The sequence below is a fragment of the Sabethes cyaneus genome, chromosome 2 (genome assembly GCF_943734655.1).
Source record: "Sabethes cyaneus chromosome 2, idSabCyanKW18_F2, whole genome shotgun sequence".
NCBI lineage: Eukaryota > Metazoa > Arthropoda > Insecta > Diptera > Culicidae > Sabethes > Sabethes cyaneus.
In genome coordinates this window covers 30,227,683-30,250,146 of record NC_071354.1, presented here as the reverse complement: position 1 = coordinate 30,250,146, position 22,464 = coordinate 30,227,683, and the positions used below count along the sequence as shown (strand labels likewise).

The following is a 22,464-nucleotide window of genomic DNA, read 5'->3' as shown; positions in this document are numbered from 1 at the left end:
CGCATGGCCACACTGCTTGCATAGACGCTGCTTCCGAACGAGTGCTCGACCGAGAAATTAGTAAACCCTCTAGAAGCGGTACAAGTGCCACCTCCACCAGCTAGTAGCAAATTGGTCAGCGTACGAATTACACTCGTTCATCAACTCGAGGTCTAATGTCCACTTGGACATTTGGCAGCTAGCGGTGAGCATTCGTTCTACCGTTATAGCTGCCGAGACGGAGAAGCAGGAGCTATTTAAAACAGTGCAAGATCGCTAAAGTTATTGCCACTGCCGCTAAGGGTAGTATAGCCACGCCAAATCGGGTGCGCACACCGCTTGCCAAGCGCAAAGCGGTGACGCCTGACGACGTGCAACCGGGACCGAAGACGAATGGCGAGTGGTTAGGCGGAAACCGTCTACCAAGAAACCAAAGGAAGCCGCGGCTGTTGCGCCAAAGCCGAAGAAGGCTTATAAGGCCGATGCGTTAGTAGTAAAGCTGACAGGTAAACTGTTGTACGCTGAACTTGGGGCCAACGTGGTAAAGACCAACCGTACCCACGCGAGGGAGATGCTCTTCGAGTTCAAAAAGGACCTGACGGTCCAGAGCTCGAGGCATAAGGGACTGCTGGAAAAGTCCCAGGGTAAAACGAGCCATGTAAATGCCCTGTCGCAACGTACTCAACGACCAACAAAATGCTCTGAGGGACCAGCTCAAAGTCCAGGTGGCGCCCTTATCGTCCCTCTTAGCTGGTGTGTATGACCACAAGTAGAGCTTCCTGAATTGTGCCTCCACCATAATTCATTGTGTAACATGAGCAGCCTGATGTAAGCTCTCTCGGTTGGCACCCGGGTGTTTTCTAACTAAACTACCGCCACCCGCTGTATTAGGTTTCAGCATTCAGCTTATTATCAGCAGATCCGGCCTGATTTTTGAATACCTCCTATCTGGGAATGTAAACTAACTGCGTGAGTTATTCTCTGCCATACTAGCACCGGGAAATAAACTCTCACTCGTTTTGTAAATAGGGTAAACAGATTCCTTACAATTTCATTACAATTACGACTTATGAGGAATATTTTCAAATCGTCTACAAAAACTGTCCTCTGCTCTGGTTCCGATGTTTCCGAACAAGAAAATGCCCATCTTAACACCCTCATTCTGTATTCTGGTGGATCTTAATTTCGCTAGATTAATTTGTAACGAGTTGTTTCGCTATTTGATTTTGCTGCCGAAATGGAAAATGCCATCCACGTTCGTTATAATAATTTCATTAGAATAAGGCTATAAGTTTCATGATTGTTCCTTTTTAGTTTGGACGTAGTTGATTTCTTCCACCAGCCTGGCTGGCCAGCCGCCAGCTGGGATTCCTTTGGTCGAAGAACGTGACGGTACAATGACTTCCTTCAAGGCTGCTTCCATGTCGAAAGCAATTGATCCCGTTTAGCTTCTACAATCAGCTCAAGAGATCGTGCATACCTGCTAATTGTCATCCTGTTCACAGCCGGATCCAGGAATCTAAATGCCTTTCGAATCTCTGAATAGTTAGTTAATGGATTAATTTCCTAGTCATGTAGATAAGCTTCTGTCGTTTGTCGACCAATACGTGGACCTAGGCCTTCAATCCAAACATACGGTGTAAAGAACAGTTCGGTCCCATCTATTTGCCTTAATCTAAGTGATCTCACTTATTTTTTATTATGTGAGGACACAATTTTCGAGTCTGGAAGTCACCTGGGAACTAAAAGGTGAGGCAACGTGACTGTGAGAATAGGTTCAAATGGCTTGAGATTAACTACGAACATGGGACGAAAATTACAATACTGCTTGGCTAACCCTGACTCGGACAAGATACATCGCATCAGTTCGCTCAATGTGCTATTTTTCCTCTCGGCGGTGCCATTTTTCTGAGGGCTGCAACGAGACCAGCAACTTCTTCAGTCGAACACAGGTATATTTGTCCCCGTCATCAGAGCACAAATTCTACTATCTTCTCCGTGGCTTCGGGCTCACTGGGCACCAAATACCAGTGGTTGTCCACCATGGCCGAAAAGTAGCGCTTTCCGCTTGGTTCTCGCCTGGTTTTCCCATGGTCCACACAGGCCTTTGTCTCGTTAGCCGAATGAAATATAGTGGTACCAAAAGCCGCTGCAGCGTTCTTTGTCGGGTTTGCCAGGTTATCGTCCTCGAGGATCGTTGCGAACATCATTTTTTCACGCGCGTTATCGTTCAATCGGACTCGTGCGGTCTAGACAAAATAATCCCCACGAGCCTGTAATTCTTCGATTAAGCACCTATAGTCGAGAAATGATTAGAGGGTTGACGACCAACCATATTACCGTGTTCCGCCAGTTGCAGCCGAAATAGTTGCCTTAAGGACTTAGGGAACAGAATCTTCGTTGAAAGCGTCGAGTGAGCATGGTGCTTCCGACATTTCGCGTGCAGTTGTTGAACGTATGGCGTTGCAATTTTCGTTGTCTTCAACTGACAGCCCGATCAGAGCACGTGCCTTGCAGAATTGAAGAATTCTGCCAAAAATTCAGATCGACAAAAAAGATACGCGGTTTTTCAGTTTTAGCCAACTGCCGTTCCGCCGCGAAAACAACGTATTTTTTACAATCGACAGAGGGAACAGTCGAGAAATTACTTTGTATCAAAGGTCGGAGAATTAGGCACAGGAGGGTCATTAAAGAAACGCTTAAAAGGTTGTGTAGCATTCTTCTTTACCGAAGCAGGGAGACCTGCGTGTCGAGCTATAATCGGAGCAAATTATAACCGGATTAGAGCCCACTTCTCCCCCAAGACCCTGACTTGTTTATCGCAGATATTGGTAAACCTTTAATCTTTAATCTAACTCGTTTTACTGACGGGACGACGAAACTGTACCAGCGCTTGCTACTTACAAGGCACTGGCACGTGACGTGGCGTTTTTCGTCCGTCAGTGTGTTAACCGCGATTCTCAACGCGGGTGTTCAGGGGAAGGCTCCGTTCCTGGAATAGACCAACTTTGTGTTTTATGGTTTCTGTTCCGGAGAGTACACTTTCCGCTTTCGCGATGCTGTGCCTACAGCCTGTTACGTAAAATTGTATTTTCATGAGCAACGCGACGTTAGAGTATCGCTAGGTGATAACTCGACACATACACTAGCTGTTTTCATTTGAAAAAAGCTTGTCGTTCGACTTTATACCATTGTGACATTTGGGGGGGTAGATGAGGGAATACGGAATACGTTCTTCAAACTGGTTAAATAAACTCCTATGCCCTACGATCGATTTGAATTCTTTCCCTCATGCTGTTTCAAAAGCTAGAGCTATTGTAGGGATGCTTTGTTGGCGAATTGCAAACTACACGTTCCACAAAGGACCTCTTGCAGACACATTTCCGACTTCAAAGCGGCGTACGATTCAGTTTACCGAATGAATAGATGATTGAAAAGTAGCCCTTTTGGTGCTGACTTCGTTATTATGAAAAATTATAAATCAACTAAATTGCTTTCTTTAACAAGAAAATTTCATTTGAGCAATAACAACTTAGAGGATATTCCCGTCAGTACGATATCTGATGAATAAACCAGGATGATGAACGGCACTTAACTTACCATGAGTGGTAGGACCCCGACGGGTTACGGCTTGGATGCCGGGGTTAGGTCCAACTATTGACTGCTGCTGTTGCGAATGTTGTTGCACAGAATGGGTAATAATTTGCACTTGTTGTTGTTGTTGCTGCTGCTGCTGGTGCTGGTGCTGCTGCTGTTGCTGTTGAGAATCAGGAAGGGAGACAGGTGTATCAATATCTACCGAAGCTGGCCGTCCACGACCCGCTAGCGTTATTGGGACACCGGTTACTGAATTAACCTGCTGCTTGTTTTGTGATTGTTGTTTTGTAAATATGCATGAGTGGGGTTTTTAGTGGATGCAAACGGGTTAGGTTGGATGTTAGTTTTGGATGAAATGAATGATCGTGTTTTGAGTGTTTTTTTTTGTCCAGGAAAAGAAGAAAAATAGAACGGGATACAAAAATAGAAAGGAGACTTCATTCAGCAAAGGATTCTACAGTTTTGGAAAGGCAGGTAAAGTATACTAGTACCGATATGTACCTGATTCTGTGTCGGTGGAGCACTGGCCGCCCGCGGCGTTACGATATCACCGATGTGAGTCCGTTGCACAAGTACGTATTTACCGCCGAAACTGTTACCGGTTCCGGAACCTGCACCGGCAGTTCCACCACCCGATACCGTTAGATTGCTCATCCCTCCCGGGCCGGCCATGCTGATGATCTGAGCGTGCTGCAGTTCAGCTGCCTCAGTGGCAGTTATGATACGCTGTTGATTGCTTTGATGAGGCTGCTGCTGCTGCTGATGCTGCAGCTGCTGTTGCTGTTGTTGTTGAGACGTTGATATAATACTAATTGTACCGGGATTCGATTGGCCAGCGGTGGTATATACATGTCGCACAAGGATCGACGAAGGCTGTCGGCCGATAGTGGTAATTCTTTTTGGATTAACTAACCGTGGACCAATCTGTTTGCAAATTGTTAAACATTAGTCTAAATTCTATAAGGACAAATGGACGGAGAACACTTACCTTATTCCCAATAACTGTCCCACCGAAACTGGTAGGTTCATCTTTCAAGATACCGGTTGCTGCACCTGCACCGATGCCGGCACTACTGCTGCCGGTGCTTCCGTTGCTATTGCTACTGTTGCTCGAGTTCGAGTTAGAACTGGCTAGGAACGCCTGCGGTGGTTTCAGTTGAGCCCGCAACTGATGCCGATTAGGACTGTTCTGTATGACAGCTTGGCAGATCTGGTAGCTCCGTTCGAGATTAACCGCCCCTGGCGGGAGGCGTGAACTGCTAGTCCGACCACCTCGCCGACCTGCTGACCCAACGGGAGCAACGAGAGTGCCTCCGGCAGAGATTTCCAACCGCTTTCGCGGGGTTGGACCAATAACAACGTTCGCTCCAACGGTAGCTGCCGCTTGCTGAGCTTGTTGATTGGCCAGTGCTTGGGCGTGCTGTTGCTGTTGCTGCTGCTGCTGTTGTTGGTGTTGCTGTTGCTGCTGCTGCTGCAATTGTACACTGTTGATGATGGCAGCATTCTGACCGCGAATCAACTGATTGGTTACAAATTTTTGCTGAAATCGCTGCTGAGATTGAGTTTGCGGCTGCTGCTGAACAAGTTGTGTCCTCTGGAGAGGTAACCGAGCTCGCTGCTGTTGCTGCTGCAGACTCGAAGTGGACATGATTATTTTCTGCAGCTGAATCGGTTTCTGTAGGGTAGTTGTGACGGTTCCACCCATCCCCGTTGGTTGCTGTTGCTGCTGGAGAAGCTGTCCCGAAGGGCTGCTGGTTACAGTGATGGGTATTTTGTTAGTAATTTGTCGAGAAGTTATGATAAATTTTGGTTGCCCTTGTTGGACAAGCTGCTGCTGCTGTTGTTGCTGGCCGGCATCCAATTCCAGCTTCACGTGTTGCTGAAATATCGGATGATGCTGCGGTTGTTGGTGCTGCTGCAGCTGATGTTGTGGCTGCTGTAAGAGTGTGGCCTGCGTTGTCACCGGAATTGTGGCGGTATAGTTTCCTGCTACACTTTCGATGACCCGCGCCATGCTATCCGTAGCTGGGGAGGAAACAACGTGCAGCTTTTGACCATCCTCGCCGTTTTCGATTTTGATTCTGGTGATCAATTGACCGGTTGCTGGTCGACCCTGGAAAGTTACCCCCGATATGGTCGGTTCGGTTTTTATCACTGCTCGGACGTCCTTAACCTGAAAGGTTGAAAAGGAAATTGAATTAGTCAACCAAAAGCATGGTGAACTGACTTCAGTAGCTGCAGTAAACTGAAATGGATTTTAAAGTAGAAAAATTTAAATTCGGACTCGCCTCTGATGAAAGAATACTGCTGCCTCCGGTCGTCATCGTCTGCGGGATCAGTACTTGATGCTGCGGTTGTTGATGCTGCTGAAATTGCTGCAGCTGCAGCATATTTAACTGTGGCTGTTGTTGATGTGGCTGCTGCTGCTGTTGCGGATGTTGCTGTTGCTGCTGATGTTGAGCCTGCTGTATCAGCACCTGTTGATTAAGTAACTGCTGTTGCTGCTGAGCAGCCTGAATGGAATGAATCTGTTGCTGTTGCTGGTGCTGCTGCGGCTGCTGTTGTTGAAACTGCATCTGATGCTGTACGTTACCGCTGCTAACGGCTATCTGATGCCCACTGATGGCCGACGTCGCCGGAGTGAGAATAATACTACTAGGATCCAGCTGGTCCACCAGCATCATCTTCGGATCAAGCTTCACCTTAAAGGGCCAGTCTGAAATACCAACGCGGGAAGAGAGAGAAAAAGAATATTAATCCTTCAATTGTATAATTGCTGCTCGCTACTGGCAGAAGAACTCATCCAACGCACGGATCCGAAATCCGTTGTTGAACGATTCGCTTATGTAAGGTAAAGTAGGGCAAAACGGACAAACTGTTAGTACTCATCGAAACGTTAGCCCATCACACCCTTCTGTACCGTACATGAAATTCCCAGGAAACAACTGCATAAGAAAATTATAAACATATCTGAGGAAGAAAATCGAGCGCACAAACTCATAACAATAACAAAGGGACTCGTTTTGTACCATCGCCACACGCAGTAAAATGATGAATTGCATAACATAAAATAGGTCATTGAAAACGGAAAATATCATCTTTCACGAACGCAATCCCGATCTCTCCCACACAAAACGTGAACTTAAAATTCCACAGTAAAGATTGCGAACCAAAAACGCACCACAGAACGGAGTAAAGACAAAACAAGAGTGTAATATTATATAGATCAACAACAAAAACATCGACACAACATGATCGGGGGCCTTTGCCTTCTTTTACGCTGCTGCTAACTTACCGCCACTGTCAAAAATGTTATCAGTCTCCATCTTGATTGCATTGATTCCGTCGAACCCGTCCAGATCGCTCGGACACATGGATTGGGTTTCCACCACACCCACCTCCACCGCAGTAGTACCACCTGTTGTTGTTGTTGTCTGTTGCTGATCCGGTTCCTCTTCCTCGTCATCATCGTCCTCCTCTTCGTCGTCATCTTCCTCCTCTTCCTCGAGGGTTCCACCTTCCCGGATAGCATCATCAGCATCGTCTTCGTCATTTTCTTCCTCCTCCTCCTCCTCCTTGATGTCCAGCTCGTGGAGGATTATTAGATTGTCCTCGTCGTGGCTGCTGGGACCGGCTTCGGCCACCCCGGCAATACCGAGATCCACTCCCACCTCCTCGGCACTGTCGGCGAGCAGGCCCATCGTGTCGACTTAAGATTATCACATAGCACGTACGTAGTAGGTTAGTTGGCAAAAGGTAGAATAAAAGTTGGGGGAAATGGGAAATTGTTAGTAACCAGGGGAGGTGACGGCTTTACGACAGCGATAGAGTATAAAATAAAGTAGAGTTCATTCCATTACCTAAGGCCGATAAAGTATTATTTTCAGTCTTTCGAAAAAGTTTAATAATATAATTCATTTCTTCAGATTTTTAAGCAGAGTTGGAATGGGAATGCACTTTTTATGGCACAAATGTACGTTTAACTGATAGTTTGTTCATATAGCTTTTCCCAATTATTACCACCAGTGAAGAAATAGCAACATTTTATGCTTGAGTTTGTTGTGAAAAAGGTCGCTTTAACGAAACTCAAACTAACTGATCATAGGCCAATCCTTTTTTTCTAAAAGAGTATCAATATTCATGATGTAACATATTGTAAACTAATAAATTTTGATAATACTAAACATTGAAAAAACATTGGCCAAAAGCTTCCAGATTCACTGGCAAATTTTCTCAACTATTGGGGAAAAATAATATCTCAAAAAAGTATTTAATGGTTTAGTGAAAAATTGACTACAAAACTATTCTCTATCTCAGGGAAGATTCTCAAATTAAATTTTTTCTTGTTCGTCAATCCATATGCTTTTAAAGCTTTAAAAATTTCACGAATAGACAGATGTTAGTATTGCTGGGTCATTGACAACAATCACGACCTGTGACCTTTCAAATCAACTATAGATCGTACCGACGTGATGTCTATATATTTCGGCATCAACTGTTCAAAAGGGCCCATCTGCAAATTGTAAACTAACTTAGTGAGAGTTATTTTCTGCTAGACTAGCATATAGGGAAAGAAACCCTCACTTTTACATTTTGCAGATCGGCCCTTTTGAGAAGTTGGTGCCGATTTGAATTTATGTATGAAGTTTGAAGAAATGAACGAAAAATAAATGATATGTGAAAAATGAGAAGTGAGGAATGAGTAACTTCCTGCTGCATTGGTTTATTGGTGAGCAGTAAGAGTTAAGTAGTGAAAAATGAGCATAGAGAAATAAGAAATGAGCAGTGCGAAATTAGTATAGAGAAGTGAGTAGTGAGAAGTAAGCAGTAAGAAGCAAAAAAGTGAGAAGTGAGAAATGAAAATGCGATCGTATGCCTTGTGTAATGAGCCAGGCCAGTAGACTTAGAAACACGAATAGGCATAGAGAGAAGTAATTTTTACTTGAACATTCCTTTCATCCTGAATCATCTCAAGAAAATTTCATTTAATGTTTTAACGGCAACATTCTGGCTTGTATTACAATCAGGCTAGTATGATAAATATAGGGCAAGAATTAGAATCTGGATATGAAAAGATTATTTTTCATAAATATCGTGTAAAAGGGCCCAGAGTTTCATGAAATTTAGCATATGAGCATAGTTTATCGTAGCGTAGTGTATGACCCGCAGATGCAGATCGAAGTATTCGGCATCGACCTAGGCGACGAAACAAGGACGACAAATGGAAACTCGGTGCTTAGAACTGCAGATCGCTAAATTTCGCAGGAGGCGACCGGGTGCTGCTCGACCAGTTTGAACCCCGTAAAGTTAGCATCGCGGCTCTGCATGATATCTGTCGCAAAGGAGAAAGGGTTCGGAAGATCCTCGGCGGAAAGACACAGTTTTACCAGAGTGGTTGCACTACTAACGAACTGACAACGGGCTTTGTAATATTGTAGTAGTGATGAACAAGACAATGTGTCTATTGAGGATAAAGAACCGTTTCTTCAATTACAGCATCATAAACGTCACTGCCCGCACGAAGACAGATTCTACGATGACGTTCTACGCGAGGCTGGAGTCAAAGTAACACAGCTGCTCGTTACGGAACATCAAGATGCGGGTGCGGTTATTGACTCTGTCCATATCCTAGTAGCAGTTCATATGTGCTCAAAACCAGATAACCCGCAATCTGCCGAGAACTACGTGCGAATACTGGATGAGGCACTGTTTTCTTTCGAAAAGTTAGATTCATCAAACCTCGAAGACGGCCGCCACCGCGGTACTAAGCATAGAGGAATAAATGGGTAAAGTAGATCAAACTTTGAAGGAAGGGCAAACCCCAATACACACCAGCAGAGCACGCATAAAATTTAATAAGCATATCGCTCATTCAATAGCGATTATAGCAAAAAGGAATGCAGTGCAGGTCATACAGCAAACACCCGGGCGATAGATCAACTATACTGGTCGCAGTGATGAGTCCACACAGGAAAAAAAGCATAGAGTTCCAGAGTATACTAAATGATTGGTTTGATAGGAAAGGGCAACAAGCGGAGAAGAAAAACGTGGCTGAAACAATCATCTGAGCATTGCCACTAGGGAGAACTTAGCAACCTCACTAGCGAACTTGCATATGGAGTCGGAACGGAAGTCAACCTAAGTGTGCCCATGGAAGATAGTAATGTCCCAGGTCTCCAAGTAGTCAAACGAGAAATCGGGTTACTGAAGACCAATAAAGTCACTGGTAAGGACCGCCTACCAGCAGAGCTCTACAAATATAGCCGAGAAAGGCTGGCGGCAATAGCTCTACACTGGGTGATTTCCAAGATTTGGGAGCAGGAGAAGCTACCGGAGGGATGTATCGAAGGAATAATTTGTCCCAGTTACAAAAAGGATCATCGGCTCGATTGGTGCAACTATCACGGCATAACGTTGATAAACGCCGCCCACAAGAAACGCTCCCAGATCTTGTTACGCCGGCTGTCACCGATAGCAAATGGTTTCGTATGAAATTACCAGACGGGCTTCACGGGGGATCGCGACACTGCGGACCAAATTTTCACCAACCGACAGATCTTGCAGAAATGTCGGGAGTACACGAACACGGTTTTCCGGATGAACAGATGAGACTAATCAGAGTTACATGACGTCACGTGCCGAGCGAAGTCTAGGCGGATTGGGCTAAAAATAAATGCATCGAAGACCAAATACATGAGAGGAAGAGATTCAAAGGAAACAAACGCGTGCTGTCCCACGGACGGCAACCGTTGGCGGCGACAAACTAGAAGTGGTAGATGAGTTCGTGTATTAGGGATCACTGGTGACCGTGAACAACAACACTAGTAAGGAGATCCAATAGCGTATTAGAGCGGGAAATCGGGCCTACTTTACCCTTTGCAAAACGCGTCGATTAAGAAGCATACGCCGTCGTACGAAACTGACAATGTACAAAACCCTTATTAGACCGGGGGGCCTATTCTCAGTCACCTCACCTCACCTTGCTTCTCTCACGCGCCCTATTCTCACAGTCACCTCACCTCACCTAACGGCTCCCCGTTTGATTTGTACAGTCACCCAGGTGACTGTGAGAATCGCAAATTGTCACTTCACTTAAAAAATTTAGGTGAGGTGACTGTGCGAATAGGGCCCCGGTAGTTCCTGAACATGGACTGAAGCCGTCCGCGTCCTTGCCCTGTTCGAGCGAAAGGTGCTACGGGCGATATTTGACGGAGCTCAAACTGAAAGTAGAGAGTGGCAGAGGCATATGAATCACGAGCTGCATGCATTGCTTAGAGAAATTCCCTTCCCTTTCAACCGTTGGTTGGTTCGCCCCAAAATCAGATTTTAAATCAACTCATCAGAATCAGAATTTTCAACTTGAATTTGAAATCTGTGCCTGGCGTTCCACGTTCCACAACAGGATTTCAAACATAGAGCTCCATCGCCGGTTTCAACAGAACCCAGAGCCATCGAAATTCAAGAATATAAGTTAAGGTGCGTCGATCAAAACTACGAATCCGGCAGGACACCAGCTGTATAGGATTCGAAGGCGTATTATCAGTCGGAAGTCGTGTTTACTATGAGCTTTACAACTCACTGCGGTCAGGTCAAACAAACTAAACCACCGCACAAAGTGTACCCTATAGAAAACGCTAACTAAACAGGTTGTTTTCTACGGGAACGAAACGTGGACAATGCTCAAGGAGGACCTGTAAGTTCTCAGAGCTTTCGAGAGACGGCGGTGTACGTGGGAACGGAGAATGAACTATGGACTCACAAAATACAAAATATTAAATTCGGATTATAATTAAAATCGCCAGCAAAATATGTTTTTTTAAATTAAAATTCAACGGTGCGGTAAACAAACGTCCACTACTGTGGTGCATCGACAAATATAAGGAGTTTAGTAATTTAAACATGCACAAATGTCTATTTATTTGACATTATTTGAGTTCAGACTTCCTGCCGGTTACTAAATTTGATGATTTATCAATGTCTTCATCTATCATCCATATTTAATTGGTCTTAAAAAAAAAGTTTCAAATGTGAATTCAAAATTAGCAAAAGAGACCTTCGAGGACTCCCTTGAAGGTGCGCTAAGCGTAAGACTTTTCATTCCATAAAAATAAAGATGAGCTTCAAAATCGTGGCTCAAAAAACAATCCGGTACTACCTCCCGTTCTCACCAAATGCCTCTAGTACGAAATGGAACTAGGAACAGTTACGTTAATTGAATATGCTATTTAAAGTAGAAGGAATCAGAGGTATTTCGTGATGTCTGGTCACCTAAAAACATAATGCGCCATATTTCCCTCTAAGCTTCCGCATTTGCTTCGTAATTCGGTCGCTATCAGCGACCACCTACCCCCTAGTAGTACAATCAACTCACCTTTACTAACAAAAAAACTATCTGAAATTTTATTTTACCAAAAAAAAATCCACTACAAACAAAAGCGCATAACAACATCAAGCCTCAATACTCACTCTCCGCACTAATTTCACCGCTTTCCAGCACGTAGTTCTCCGCATCGATAAACTTCTCGTCCATCTGGTCGTCCTCCTCGCCCGAATCCGACGATCCGACCGATTGCTGCTGCGCCGCCGCAAGCAACTGCAGCCCGTGCAGTTCGTCCTCGGGTAGCCCCCCATCCACCAACCCTCCTATCACTGATCCTTCTGTCATCAACGGATGCACTACCTGTTCCTCGTCGTCCTCATCCTCTTCGCCATCGTTGGTGGAATCATTATTATTATCACAGTTCGCCTCGTCACCCAGCTCGTCTTCATTATCATCGTCCTCGTCGTCTTCTCCCGCGCCCGTTCCTCCCCTTCGATCTTCTCCACTGGCTCCGCCCAGCATCATTCCACTGCTAACGCTTTGATGTAGCAACTCGTGGTCATGATGATAAGCGGTCAGATTCATATTAACCTCCGTTCGACTAAGTCCCGTCCTCTGACTACCGCCACTGCTGCTAGCCTCCGAGCTTCCATTGCTGTCATTTCCGGCGCCATCGTTCGAGGCTTCGCCTCGTTGCATTATAACCAGTTCCTCGTTGTTTTGAAGCACATTTTCAAAGCTACTTAACGCGTTCGCTGGCACCTGATCACTGGACGACATCAGAGCGGTTGTCGAAGTGCTGCTACTATTGCTATCATGACAAAATTGATGCTGTTCTCGAAAATCGGAACATTCAGCTTCGGTTTCAGTTCTTCTACCGCCGGGGTAGTTGCTGTTGCTATTACTACTGGCTGCGGAGGGACTATCCGCCGCTGTCGAGACCATGTGGCTCGTTGAAGCCGGTGCTGTCACAGGCGAGTCGATACAGACAATGTTAAAGATCTGACCAGTTTGTTGGTCGTATACAGTTTGCTGCTGTTGCTGTTGCTGAGAGGTTTGTATCGCTAGTTGAGACCGATGTCGTTGATCGTTAAGATTCGAGTTGGAATTAGAACTATCGTACTGATTGGCAGGTTCTGGCGAAGGTGAAAACGTGTGTTCCATTATAACTTCCGTTACATCCGGATCGTCATCGGGGATTTCCTCGATAACGGCATCCTGACCGATTTCCACATCATCATCGTCATCCTCTAGAACAACTCCTACTGCTGTTGAAACTGGCTGCTCTGCAGTGAGTTCTTCTTTAGCCTTTTGTGTTTGTTTCAGTGCGCTACTGGCGGGAGGTTCCTGAGATGAACTACTATCGCTGGTGTCCGACGATTTCGATATCTTACTATTGCTTAATTCTGGCGTTAGGGATCGATTGTGTACTCGCTTTAGACTTCCGCTGACCATACTGCCGGCGGGACTGGAGGAATCTACTTCATCTAGAAGTACCGGAGTAGAAAGCGTCAGCGATGCTGATGATGTGGAAGGTTTCGGCGATTCCACTCGTACGCGGCTCAACCGGGCTGGTGATTCACGATCTCCTACCGCGAGTGATTCCGGCAGGTGGTCGGACACATGCTGTTTCTGTTGGCCGGCTGATGCAGCAGCTCGTGTCACGGCTCCTACCGTTCGAACTCGCTTCGGTGAGGAAGTAGCAGAAGGAGACAGAGAGCTCTGGGAGGCACTGGTACGACTACTGACAGCTACAGAAATGGCTGCCGATGGAGCCACAACGGGGACGATGCTGGTACCGCTACTGCCGGCGGGCGGCATATTACTACTGCTGCTGCTACTAGTACTACTATTGCTATTACTACTGCTACTACCGCTGCAGCTGGGGACAGCGGGCTCGACGGTTGCGGTTGTACTCGTTGCTATCGTCGTTGTAGGTCGTAGCTTGATGGTGGTTTTCAGGGCAGGTCTCGATGTGGTTGGGGTGCTCGTCTTCGGCGGATCCGGAGTTGACTGAGAAAGAAAGATTTAGTATTAAAATTATAATCAACGTTCTATAACAGCTAGGGTTCTGCTGAGATAAACTTACCACCTTCTCCTTGGTCGGCGTCAACGGTGGCGACGGATTTGGCAGCGTCCCGGCGGCACCCACATTCGCCATCGCCGCACTCTTGTCACCCCACATCGGTTCGAAGTGTTTCAGCTTCCAGGGATCCAGTTTGCTCTTCTCTTTCTCCGCTTCCGTCTTAAGCTTTATCTGATTTTCCGGTGTGAATTCACCCTCCGCTAACCGGTCCCTCCACTCCAGACAGGCACGGGCAAAAAACTCGTTGTTCAAACTGGACGGATTTAGCCAAATACCGTTGCGTTCGCAGTCCGAAGCAACCATCACAGACGGGCGATCGACCGACGGTAGCAACTGTACTAGTTTGTACTGAAACAGCGGTGGCAGCATCTGAAAGGTTTGCTTGTTCAGCAACGAGCGAAGATTCGTGTTGACCAGGATGGAGTCCGGCGTCTCGAGATCGATACAGCCCTCTTTCGTCTGTTCGAGCTGCGCTGCAGTGGACATTTTCTTGTTCGACCTTCGCCGCGGTTTCACACTGAAGCCGGGAATGGAGGCAAGCACCTCACGCATGGTCGAAGCCGGACCCGTGGGTCGTTTTTCATCCCGCGAACTTTGCGCCGCCTGCTGTTGCGCCTTGGGAATTTGTTTCACTACTATTCTAGGAACATTTCGTCGCAGGTGGTGATTGTGTTTAGGAGTTTTGTCCTGCCCTTTTCGGGGGGACGATAGCAGTTCCATTGAGCTGCCGGAAACGTTCAGTGGATCGACTGTAATGAATGGGAAAAATTAATAACAGAGCAAGAAATTTAACCAGATCGTAAATTACCTTCTTTCAGTGGATTCGAGTCGTAATCATCCGACAGATTAAAGCTCGACTCCGGCGTGCAGGATACCACCTCCGGGAATGCAACTGTAATCTCTTCCTGATGGACATGGTGTTGCGGTTGATGCTGCTGCTGCTGCTGTTGCTGATAATGGTGCTGATGGGAATGTCCATGCGAATGATGATGGTGATGATGATGATTGCGATGATGGTGGTGATGGTGCTGCGATGACGACGAAGACGTTGCTGCCATTGTTGTTGTTGTTGTTGCTGTGGTTGCGCCTGGCGATTCCGCCCGGATACTGCTGCTGCTAATGTTCAAGAGATTTCTACCGCTGTTACCGCTAATGTTTAAGTTACTACTACTGCTACCACTGGTGTTGTTGATACTACTGCTGCTGATGCTGGTGCTGTTATACTGAACGGGTTGCTTCTGCTGGCGCCTCTGCTGAACCGAACCGGTACCGTGATGACCGCCGCTGCTACTGTCCGGTGGCGAAACGTCACACTCCATATCCGGGAAAGTCGCTCTGTAGAACAAAACACAAAGTGAAAAATATTTCAATTCGATGTTTGCAATTTGAAAAGTCACGAACTATCAATTGAAAAGTAATCCTGGGATTACCTGGATTGGTTTATAGCATCTTAATTAATATAGAATCATAACTTATATGGAGAGTCGCAGATTTGTAATAAAGTACAAAAATTTTGGACTTCTCAATGACATTAACAATTGCAATAATGTTTAATTTTATTACTAGATTTTTTATTGCATCACTGCAATGCAATGTTATACAGCAAACACCCGGGCGGTATCACAATAGATCAAACGATACTGGTCGCAGTGATGAGTCCATACAGAAAAAAAAAACTGTCTATAATGTTTCCGCGCTGCAATCACATGTCTGACAATGAGTGTCCGAATAACGATCTCATTCTAATTTCAATATAATTGATAAACAGCAGGAATATAAATGGCCTTACGCTACTTCCTTGAGGAACGCCAATGTCAATCGGTCGAAATCTATTCTTTCTTTCCCAAATTGATCAAAGTTTATTTTTTCAAGAACAATGTCATGGTTTATAATGTCTATTGCTTTTTTTAGGTTGACGAAGTTACCCACAATAATCAATTACTATGGTAACTGCAATAGTCTCAGGCAATCCCTTAAGAATCGTCTTGGAGCCATCGTTTACACATTGCAAGTCATATTTGAGCGCGGACATACCTATTACCCGCATCAAGCAAATCAGTGTTCATCATGTATCGACGTCACAGCATGCAGTGCTGAACTTGCAAATCGGCTAAATTGGCAAATATTCAACGACCTGTACGGCAGCGATCACTCCCCAATTTTCATAGGATTCACTACAGTAAAAACTTTGATCAGACGAAGGCCAAATTGGATTCTTGGCGCTGCAGATTGGGAAAAATTCGAGAAGAAAATTACAAATAGAGTCTTAATAGAGCGACAGTATACAATAAAAGAGTTAACAGACATAATCATAGAAGCAGCAGAATTTGCGATACCCAAAACCAGAGAAACGGTACATACAAGAACAGTTCCGTGGTGGAATGAGCGTGTGGCACGAGCAGTTAAACTTAGACGACGTGCGTTACGCAAATTGAAAAACATTAAAAATAAAAAAAGCGAGAATAACAGTCTATTGGAAAACGCTCAAGAAGACTTCCGTGTAACTAGGAATGCAGCTAGAAAAATTATAGAACAGGAAAAATCGCGATCGTGGCAAGAATATGTGTCGGAAATTAATGAAAATACTCCCACATCTGAAATTTGGCGGAGGATCCGTGCTATCGCTGGAAAAAAGACGTCGACCCGCACATGGTCTATGGAAATCGATGGCAGATTCACTTCGGACACGTCAGAGATGGCAGAGCATCTGGCTAAACACTTTGAACTCTCTTCATCGGATGAATCGTTCACAGCAGAATTCCGCGAAAAAAAGAGGACAGTCGAGCGGACACCTATTGTTTTTCCAAGTGACCGGCAGGCGAAATACAACAAAGAATACACGTTTGATGAACTTCTTGTTCAAATAGACAATCTAACCGGTACATCACCAGGCCCAGACAGCGTGCACAACATCATGTTGAAACACCTTCCATTCTGCGCCAAGAAAAAATTGCTAGATTGTTACAATTTAATCTGGGAAAATGGAACTTTTCCGAATGTATGGAAGGAAACCATCCTAATACCAATACCGAAACCTGGCAAAAATCCAAACATACCAGAAAATCTGAGACCAATACATCTCTCTAGCTGCGTTCTGAAACTCTTCGAGCGCATGGTCAATCGGAGACTAATGAGCGTACTAGAAGAGCGGAATATTTTTGGTCAGCACCAGGCTGCCTTCAGGAAGGGAAGACAGACGCTGGACGCGCTGGCAAGCATCGAGAGTTATAGCAGGAAAGCAGTAGCAGAAAAACGACATGCAGAAATTTTGTTTCTCGACATCGAAAAAGCATACGATCGAACCTGGCGCCGATTAGTATTGCAGGAGTTGGCTAAAGCAAGAATCGGTGGACAAATGGCAAGATTTTGTGTTGCATTCCTCAAGGACAGGTACTTTCGAGTATGTTTAAGCGGGCATTTTTCTACGTTGAAACGTTTCCAAAATGGCGTTCCTCAAGGATCAGTGCTGGCTGTGACGTTCTTCCTGCTAGCAATCAATAGTATTCAACAATACACTTCTAATGAAACTTTTTTGGAACTGTTCGCAGATGACATAACACTGGCTGTGTCCGACTCTAATGTTTTGAGAACCCGGCAAAAACTACAAAAAGTGCTTTCTCAGATCGATAGTTGGTGCAAAGCAACGGGCTTCTCCATATCGATTGCCAAGACCGCCGCTATGCATATATGCTACAAACGTTCCCATGTTAAAAAACAGCCTCCACTGAAAATAGGTGAACAAGAAATTGAATTCGTTGGGATACAAAAAGTGCTAGGAGTATGGATCGATAGTCATCTAACATTCAAAAAACACATAGCTTTAACTAGAACTGAAGGACGCAATGCGTTGAATCTGCTGAGGTGTCTAAGTAAATCTAATTTTGGTGCAGATCGAGTAACAATGATACGCATTGTTCAAGCTATAGTGCTACCAAAACTCATGTATGCTATTCCTATTATATGCGCCGCAGGAGAAAAAGAATACATGCGCTTAGCACCAATTTACCACGAAGCAATACGTTTAGCTTCTGGGGCTTTCCGATCAAGCCCGATAGAAAGTATTCTTTCGGACACTGGTCTGCTCCCTTTTACGTACCTCGTGAATGAACAACTGATTCTATATGCTACCCGTCAAGCAGAAAGAAAAAGAATTCAGGAAAGCGATTCTGTTTACTGTAGAGCACTAGAGGCTGCTACAAAATTCAATATAACTATTTCGAATGTAGAAACATCAAGCCTACCTATAGTCGATGACTGGGCTCTTGAAAAAGGATCTTGTCGAATTGATCGATTTATTCCTGGTCCTCCGCGAATTATTCGATCTACGTTTGTGCAAATAGTCTCTGAAGGCTATCCACGACACTGTCAAATCTTTACAGATGGATCAGTGAGTGAATCCGGTGTTGGCTGCGGAATATACAACCAAACAACAAGCCGAAGTATCCCCTTACCATCAACTCTTTCTATTTTCTCTGCCGAAGCTTACGCAATATTGCAAGCTATTAACATGTTAGAAACTTTAACGGGACCTACTGTTGTATTTAGTGATTCGCAGAGCGTTATTTTAGCTGTTGAGGGGCACAATACGAACCATCCATGGATAGTTAAAATAAGACGTAAACTTTCGCAATATCGTGGGAGAATTGATTTATGCTGGGTACCCGCGCATGTCGGGATTGATGGCAATGAACAAGCCGATGCACTTGCAAAAGCTGCCTCTATGGCAACAGAAAGTATCACAGAGGTTTCTGTACCTTATCCTGACTTCAAACGAGTCTTACGAAAGAAGTTAAACTGCTTGTGGAACAGCAAGTGGTTTGAAAGTGACACCAAACTCAGAGAAATCAAATCAACCAGCGTTGAATGGAAAACATCTAGACTATTGGGACGCCGGGATGCTCGAGTGATTACAAGGTTACGGATAGGTCATACAAAAGTAACGCACGGTTATTTAATGTGTCAAAGCGATCCAGAACTTTGTGAATCATGCGGTTTATTCGTTACTGTGAAACATCTTTTATCAGAATGCACTAAATACGAGCTGGAGCGACAAGACAGCGGAATGTCAACTTCTCTTTGCATATCACTGGGAGATAATCTTAAAGAACTAGAAAAAACACTAAATTTTTTAAATATGACAAATCTTTATTCCAAAATTTAATGTATATAATGTAAATTGTAAATAGTATGTTGTATCCACAAATTGTGACCCGAATGACTCTAGAGTTAAAGGGTCATAAATGTAAATAAATAAATAAAATAAAATTGAGCGCGGATCAGCATGGATTCCTCCCTGGTCGATTAACTACACTACTACTAATTTGTTGTGCCTTACTACTCACATCGTCAACAACATGTCTGTAATGACGCAAACCGACCTGACAGTCGGCTTTGATATGCTCAGTCACGTTATCGTAATCGCTAAGCTTGAAAGGCTTGGGATAAGTGGAACTTTCCTGTGATGGTTCCGTTCTTGTCTAACAGATCGCCAGCTGATGGTTGCCATCGATGATTGTAGATCCAGCGCATCAACTGGGAGAGGCTGTTAGAGTCAATAGGATCGTAGCAACGGGCCCTGCAATTGTGCTGCACTCTAACAGCTGGCTGCGAAGTCTGTCGTATAAAAACAGAAGGTCAAGTTTTGATAACGGAATGTAGCACCTAGGCTTTGCTTTCTATTACTTTTGTTATACTATAACACAAAAGTTTAGGAATTGGTCGAAAAACACGAAGTTGATCCGAGGCCCGTGTCACATATACCAATCGATCAGGTTCGACAAATGAGCAATGTCGGTGTGTGTGTGTGTGTGTGTGTGTGTGTGTGTGTGTGTGTGTGTGTGTGTGTGTGTGTGTGTGTGTGTGTGTGTGTGTGTGTGTGTGTGTGTGTGTGTGTGTGTGTGTGTGTGTGTGTGTGTGTGTGTGTGTGTGTGTGTGTGTGTGTATGTGTGTGCGCTTCAATTTTCAATCGCCTATTTCTCGGAGATGGCTGAACCGATTCGTCTGCTATTACTTTTATTTGAAAGGTATTATTACCTAGTATATCACTATTAAATTGTTTCGTGGTCCGACTTTCAGTTTAAAAGTTATAACCAAAAATGTTAAAATTACGTGACACGATTTTCTCCGGAACCACATAACCGATTTCATCGATCTTAGTACCAAATGAAAGCTTTTACTATTGCTAAACTTCACGCCAGTTTTTATTGAAAACAAACAAGTGGTTTAAAAGTTAGCCTTAAAAAACCAGTTTTGACAAGGTTTAAACGATTGCCTGTTTTTCAGAGATGGCCAAAACGATTTACGCGCTATTAGTTTCATTTCATTTCAATCTAATCTAATCTAATTCAATCTAATCTAATCTAATCCAATTCAATCTAATTTCAATTATTTTAATATCAAACGAGAGATTTTTACACTACGAATATATATGCAAAATTTCATAAGAATTGGTTTTACCAGTCAAAAGATATTAACCCTCGAACACTCGCGCCAACTTTTATAACACAGTTACTCGCGCGCACAATAGCCCAAAACCAAAGAGAACGTGCGCACTAGAGTTTTGACTAGGAAAACTTGGTTTTAAGTTTATCAAACCTTTGGAAGAGTTTCTTAAAATTGAAAGCTCTATCGTCTGGCAGAATCTGAATTTTGATTAATCCCCCTAAAAGTGAAATAAAAAAAATATTTCCCTTCAGTTTCAATATAACACATTGATGTGTTCTGCAAAGTTTTAGAGCATATTATTACAAGAAATTTTGTATACAGCGAAGATAGAAAAATCTTATTTATTGTATATGAATTTGTAAAACCAGTTTTTCTATTTTAGCTCTTTTTGTAATTGTTGTATGACTTTTTCATGTATTACAAAGTTGTATAAATAATAAAAATACACAACTTTGCTGAACATAGTATACCTCTATGTTTGCTTGTTTAGGAACTGTAGAACTTTAATTATAAAAAATACCTTGATTTTGACCCCGAAATACTCGACTACCAACAGACGGAGACATTTTAAACATTTTACATTTGCTGGTAGTTTTGCTGCTTACAGACACCATTTTTCCATATGAAGAAACGAGAGAAGATTCCATTTGGGGCCAAATGCGATATACCTCACATGCTACTTGCTTCGTTTCTGTGATGTCGGTTTATGCTAATCTATTTTCCTAACAATTTAAAGTATTAATGCATTGAATAATTCTGACATTTTGCTCATAACAAGTTTATTGAAGAATATACGTTAGTATATACGTAATATACGATTTATAACTTTATAATAATATGGCATTCAAAAACCTACACATGATGTACAAAATACAACAGCGTGAGTAACCGAAGGAAATTATGCATAGTTCAAAAATCTATAAACTAGACCTTTACTACGCAATGTATATGTTAAAGAATAATATTTCATCTTACAACTTACTTTTACTTGCACTTACTCTCATTAGTAATAACTTACTCAGCAATTTCATGAGAAAAGGAACTATCATAATTTATAAGTGCTTCTATTTGGTTCAAATTTTGTAAAATTATTCAATTTCCAAAAATTTCATGTAAACCAAACGGATCGATTTTTATCTCAAATAGCAAGTAAGACCATATAACAAAGGTTCCTTTCACCAATAGGTGGATTAAATCAGGTTTTTTTTTCAGAATAATAATTAATAAAGGCCCTATTCTCAGTCACCTCACTCACCTCACTTACCTCACACGCCCTATTCTCACAATCACCCATTTGGGGCCCTAATCTCACAGTCACCTCACCTAAATTTTGACGTAGGACTACGTCTTACGGCAAGGTTTGAGATAGGGTGTCATTCCGAAAAATCAAAAAATGAGAGCGTCACGAAAAATGATAGGTTTTGAGCGCTAATAGCTCAGCAGTTTTCCGATAGATTTTCAATATTCTTACACCAATCGATCGGAAAATCTGCTAAGAATTGACCCAAATGAAGAAAAGTATGGATTCTTGATGTTGAACTATTGGAAAATTGAAAATAATGAACCTATGTTTTACCAGAATTCTCACTTCGTGATTGGTTGGAAGATTCTTTACGATGATCTAAACCTATACCAGTTTGAGATCTGTGCTTGGGAAGTAAGCCAAAACAAGTGACAAAGTTTCCTCATTTCAACAAGATTTCTTAACACCGTGGTTAAACCTAGACCATTTTGATGTCCTTGCTTGGGAAGTACGCTAGAAAAAGTGACAAAGCCCCCTCGTGCAACCAGATTTCTTACGAACGCGATCAAATCTAGTCCAATTTGATGTCTGTGTTAGGGAAGTGTGCCAGAAAAAATGACACAAGTTCGTTGTCCCAAGCCAACAGATCGCAAATTCTTTACTGCGAGACGATTAAACCTAGGCGAATTTGATATCTGTGTTGGAAAAATGTGTTACAGCTGTAGTGTTCGGTTATAATACGACTCTGTATGAATACGCATGCTTGCCGTTTCATTAGAACAGGGTGGCAACTCA

At 43.7% G+C, this 22,464-nt stretch overlaps 1 protein-coding gene across 3 annotated transcripts in view; it reads right to left on the bottom strand.

Moving 5' to 3' along the window:
* The window catches only part of LOC128733963 (polycomb protein Asx), a 47,115-nt gene that overhangs the window by 7,988 nt on the left and 16,663 nt on the right, over window positions 1–22,464 (bottom strand). Inside the window, exons 2-9 of one of the 3 annotated variants that reach the window (XM_053827884.1) lie at window positions 14,791–15,317; window positions 13,986–14,731; window positions 12,043–13,909; window positions 6,872–7,285; window positions 5,865–6,292; window positions 4,565–5,749; window positions 4,078–4,500; window positions 3,580–3,838 (exon numbers count right to left, since the gene is read on the bottom strand). In XM_053827884.1, the coding sequence (XP_053683859.1) occupies window positions 3,580–3,838; window positions 4,078–4,500; window positions 4,565–5,749; window positions 5,865–6,292; window positions 6,872–7,285; window positions 12,043–13,909; window positions 13,986–14,731; window positions 14,791–15,301 (5,833 nt within the window). In that variant the 5' untranslated portion in view covers window positions 15,302–15,317. The remainder of the gene's footprint in view (window positions 1–3,579; window positions 3,839–4,077; window positions 4,501–4,564; window positions 5,750–5,864; window positions 6,293–6,871; window positions 7,286–12,042; window positions 13,910–13,985; window positions 14,732–14,790; window positions 15,318–22,464) is intronic. The other 2 variants (XM_053827885.1, XM_053827886.1) reach the window with 2 other exon arrangements.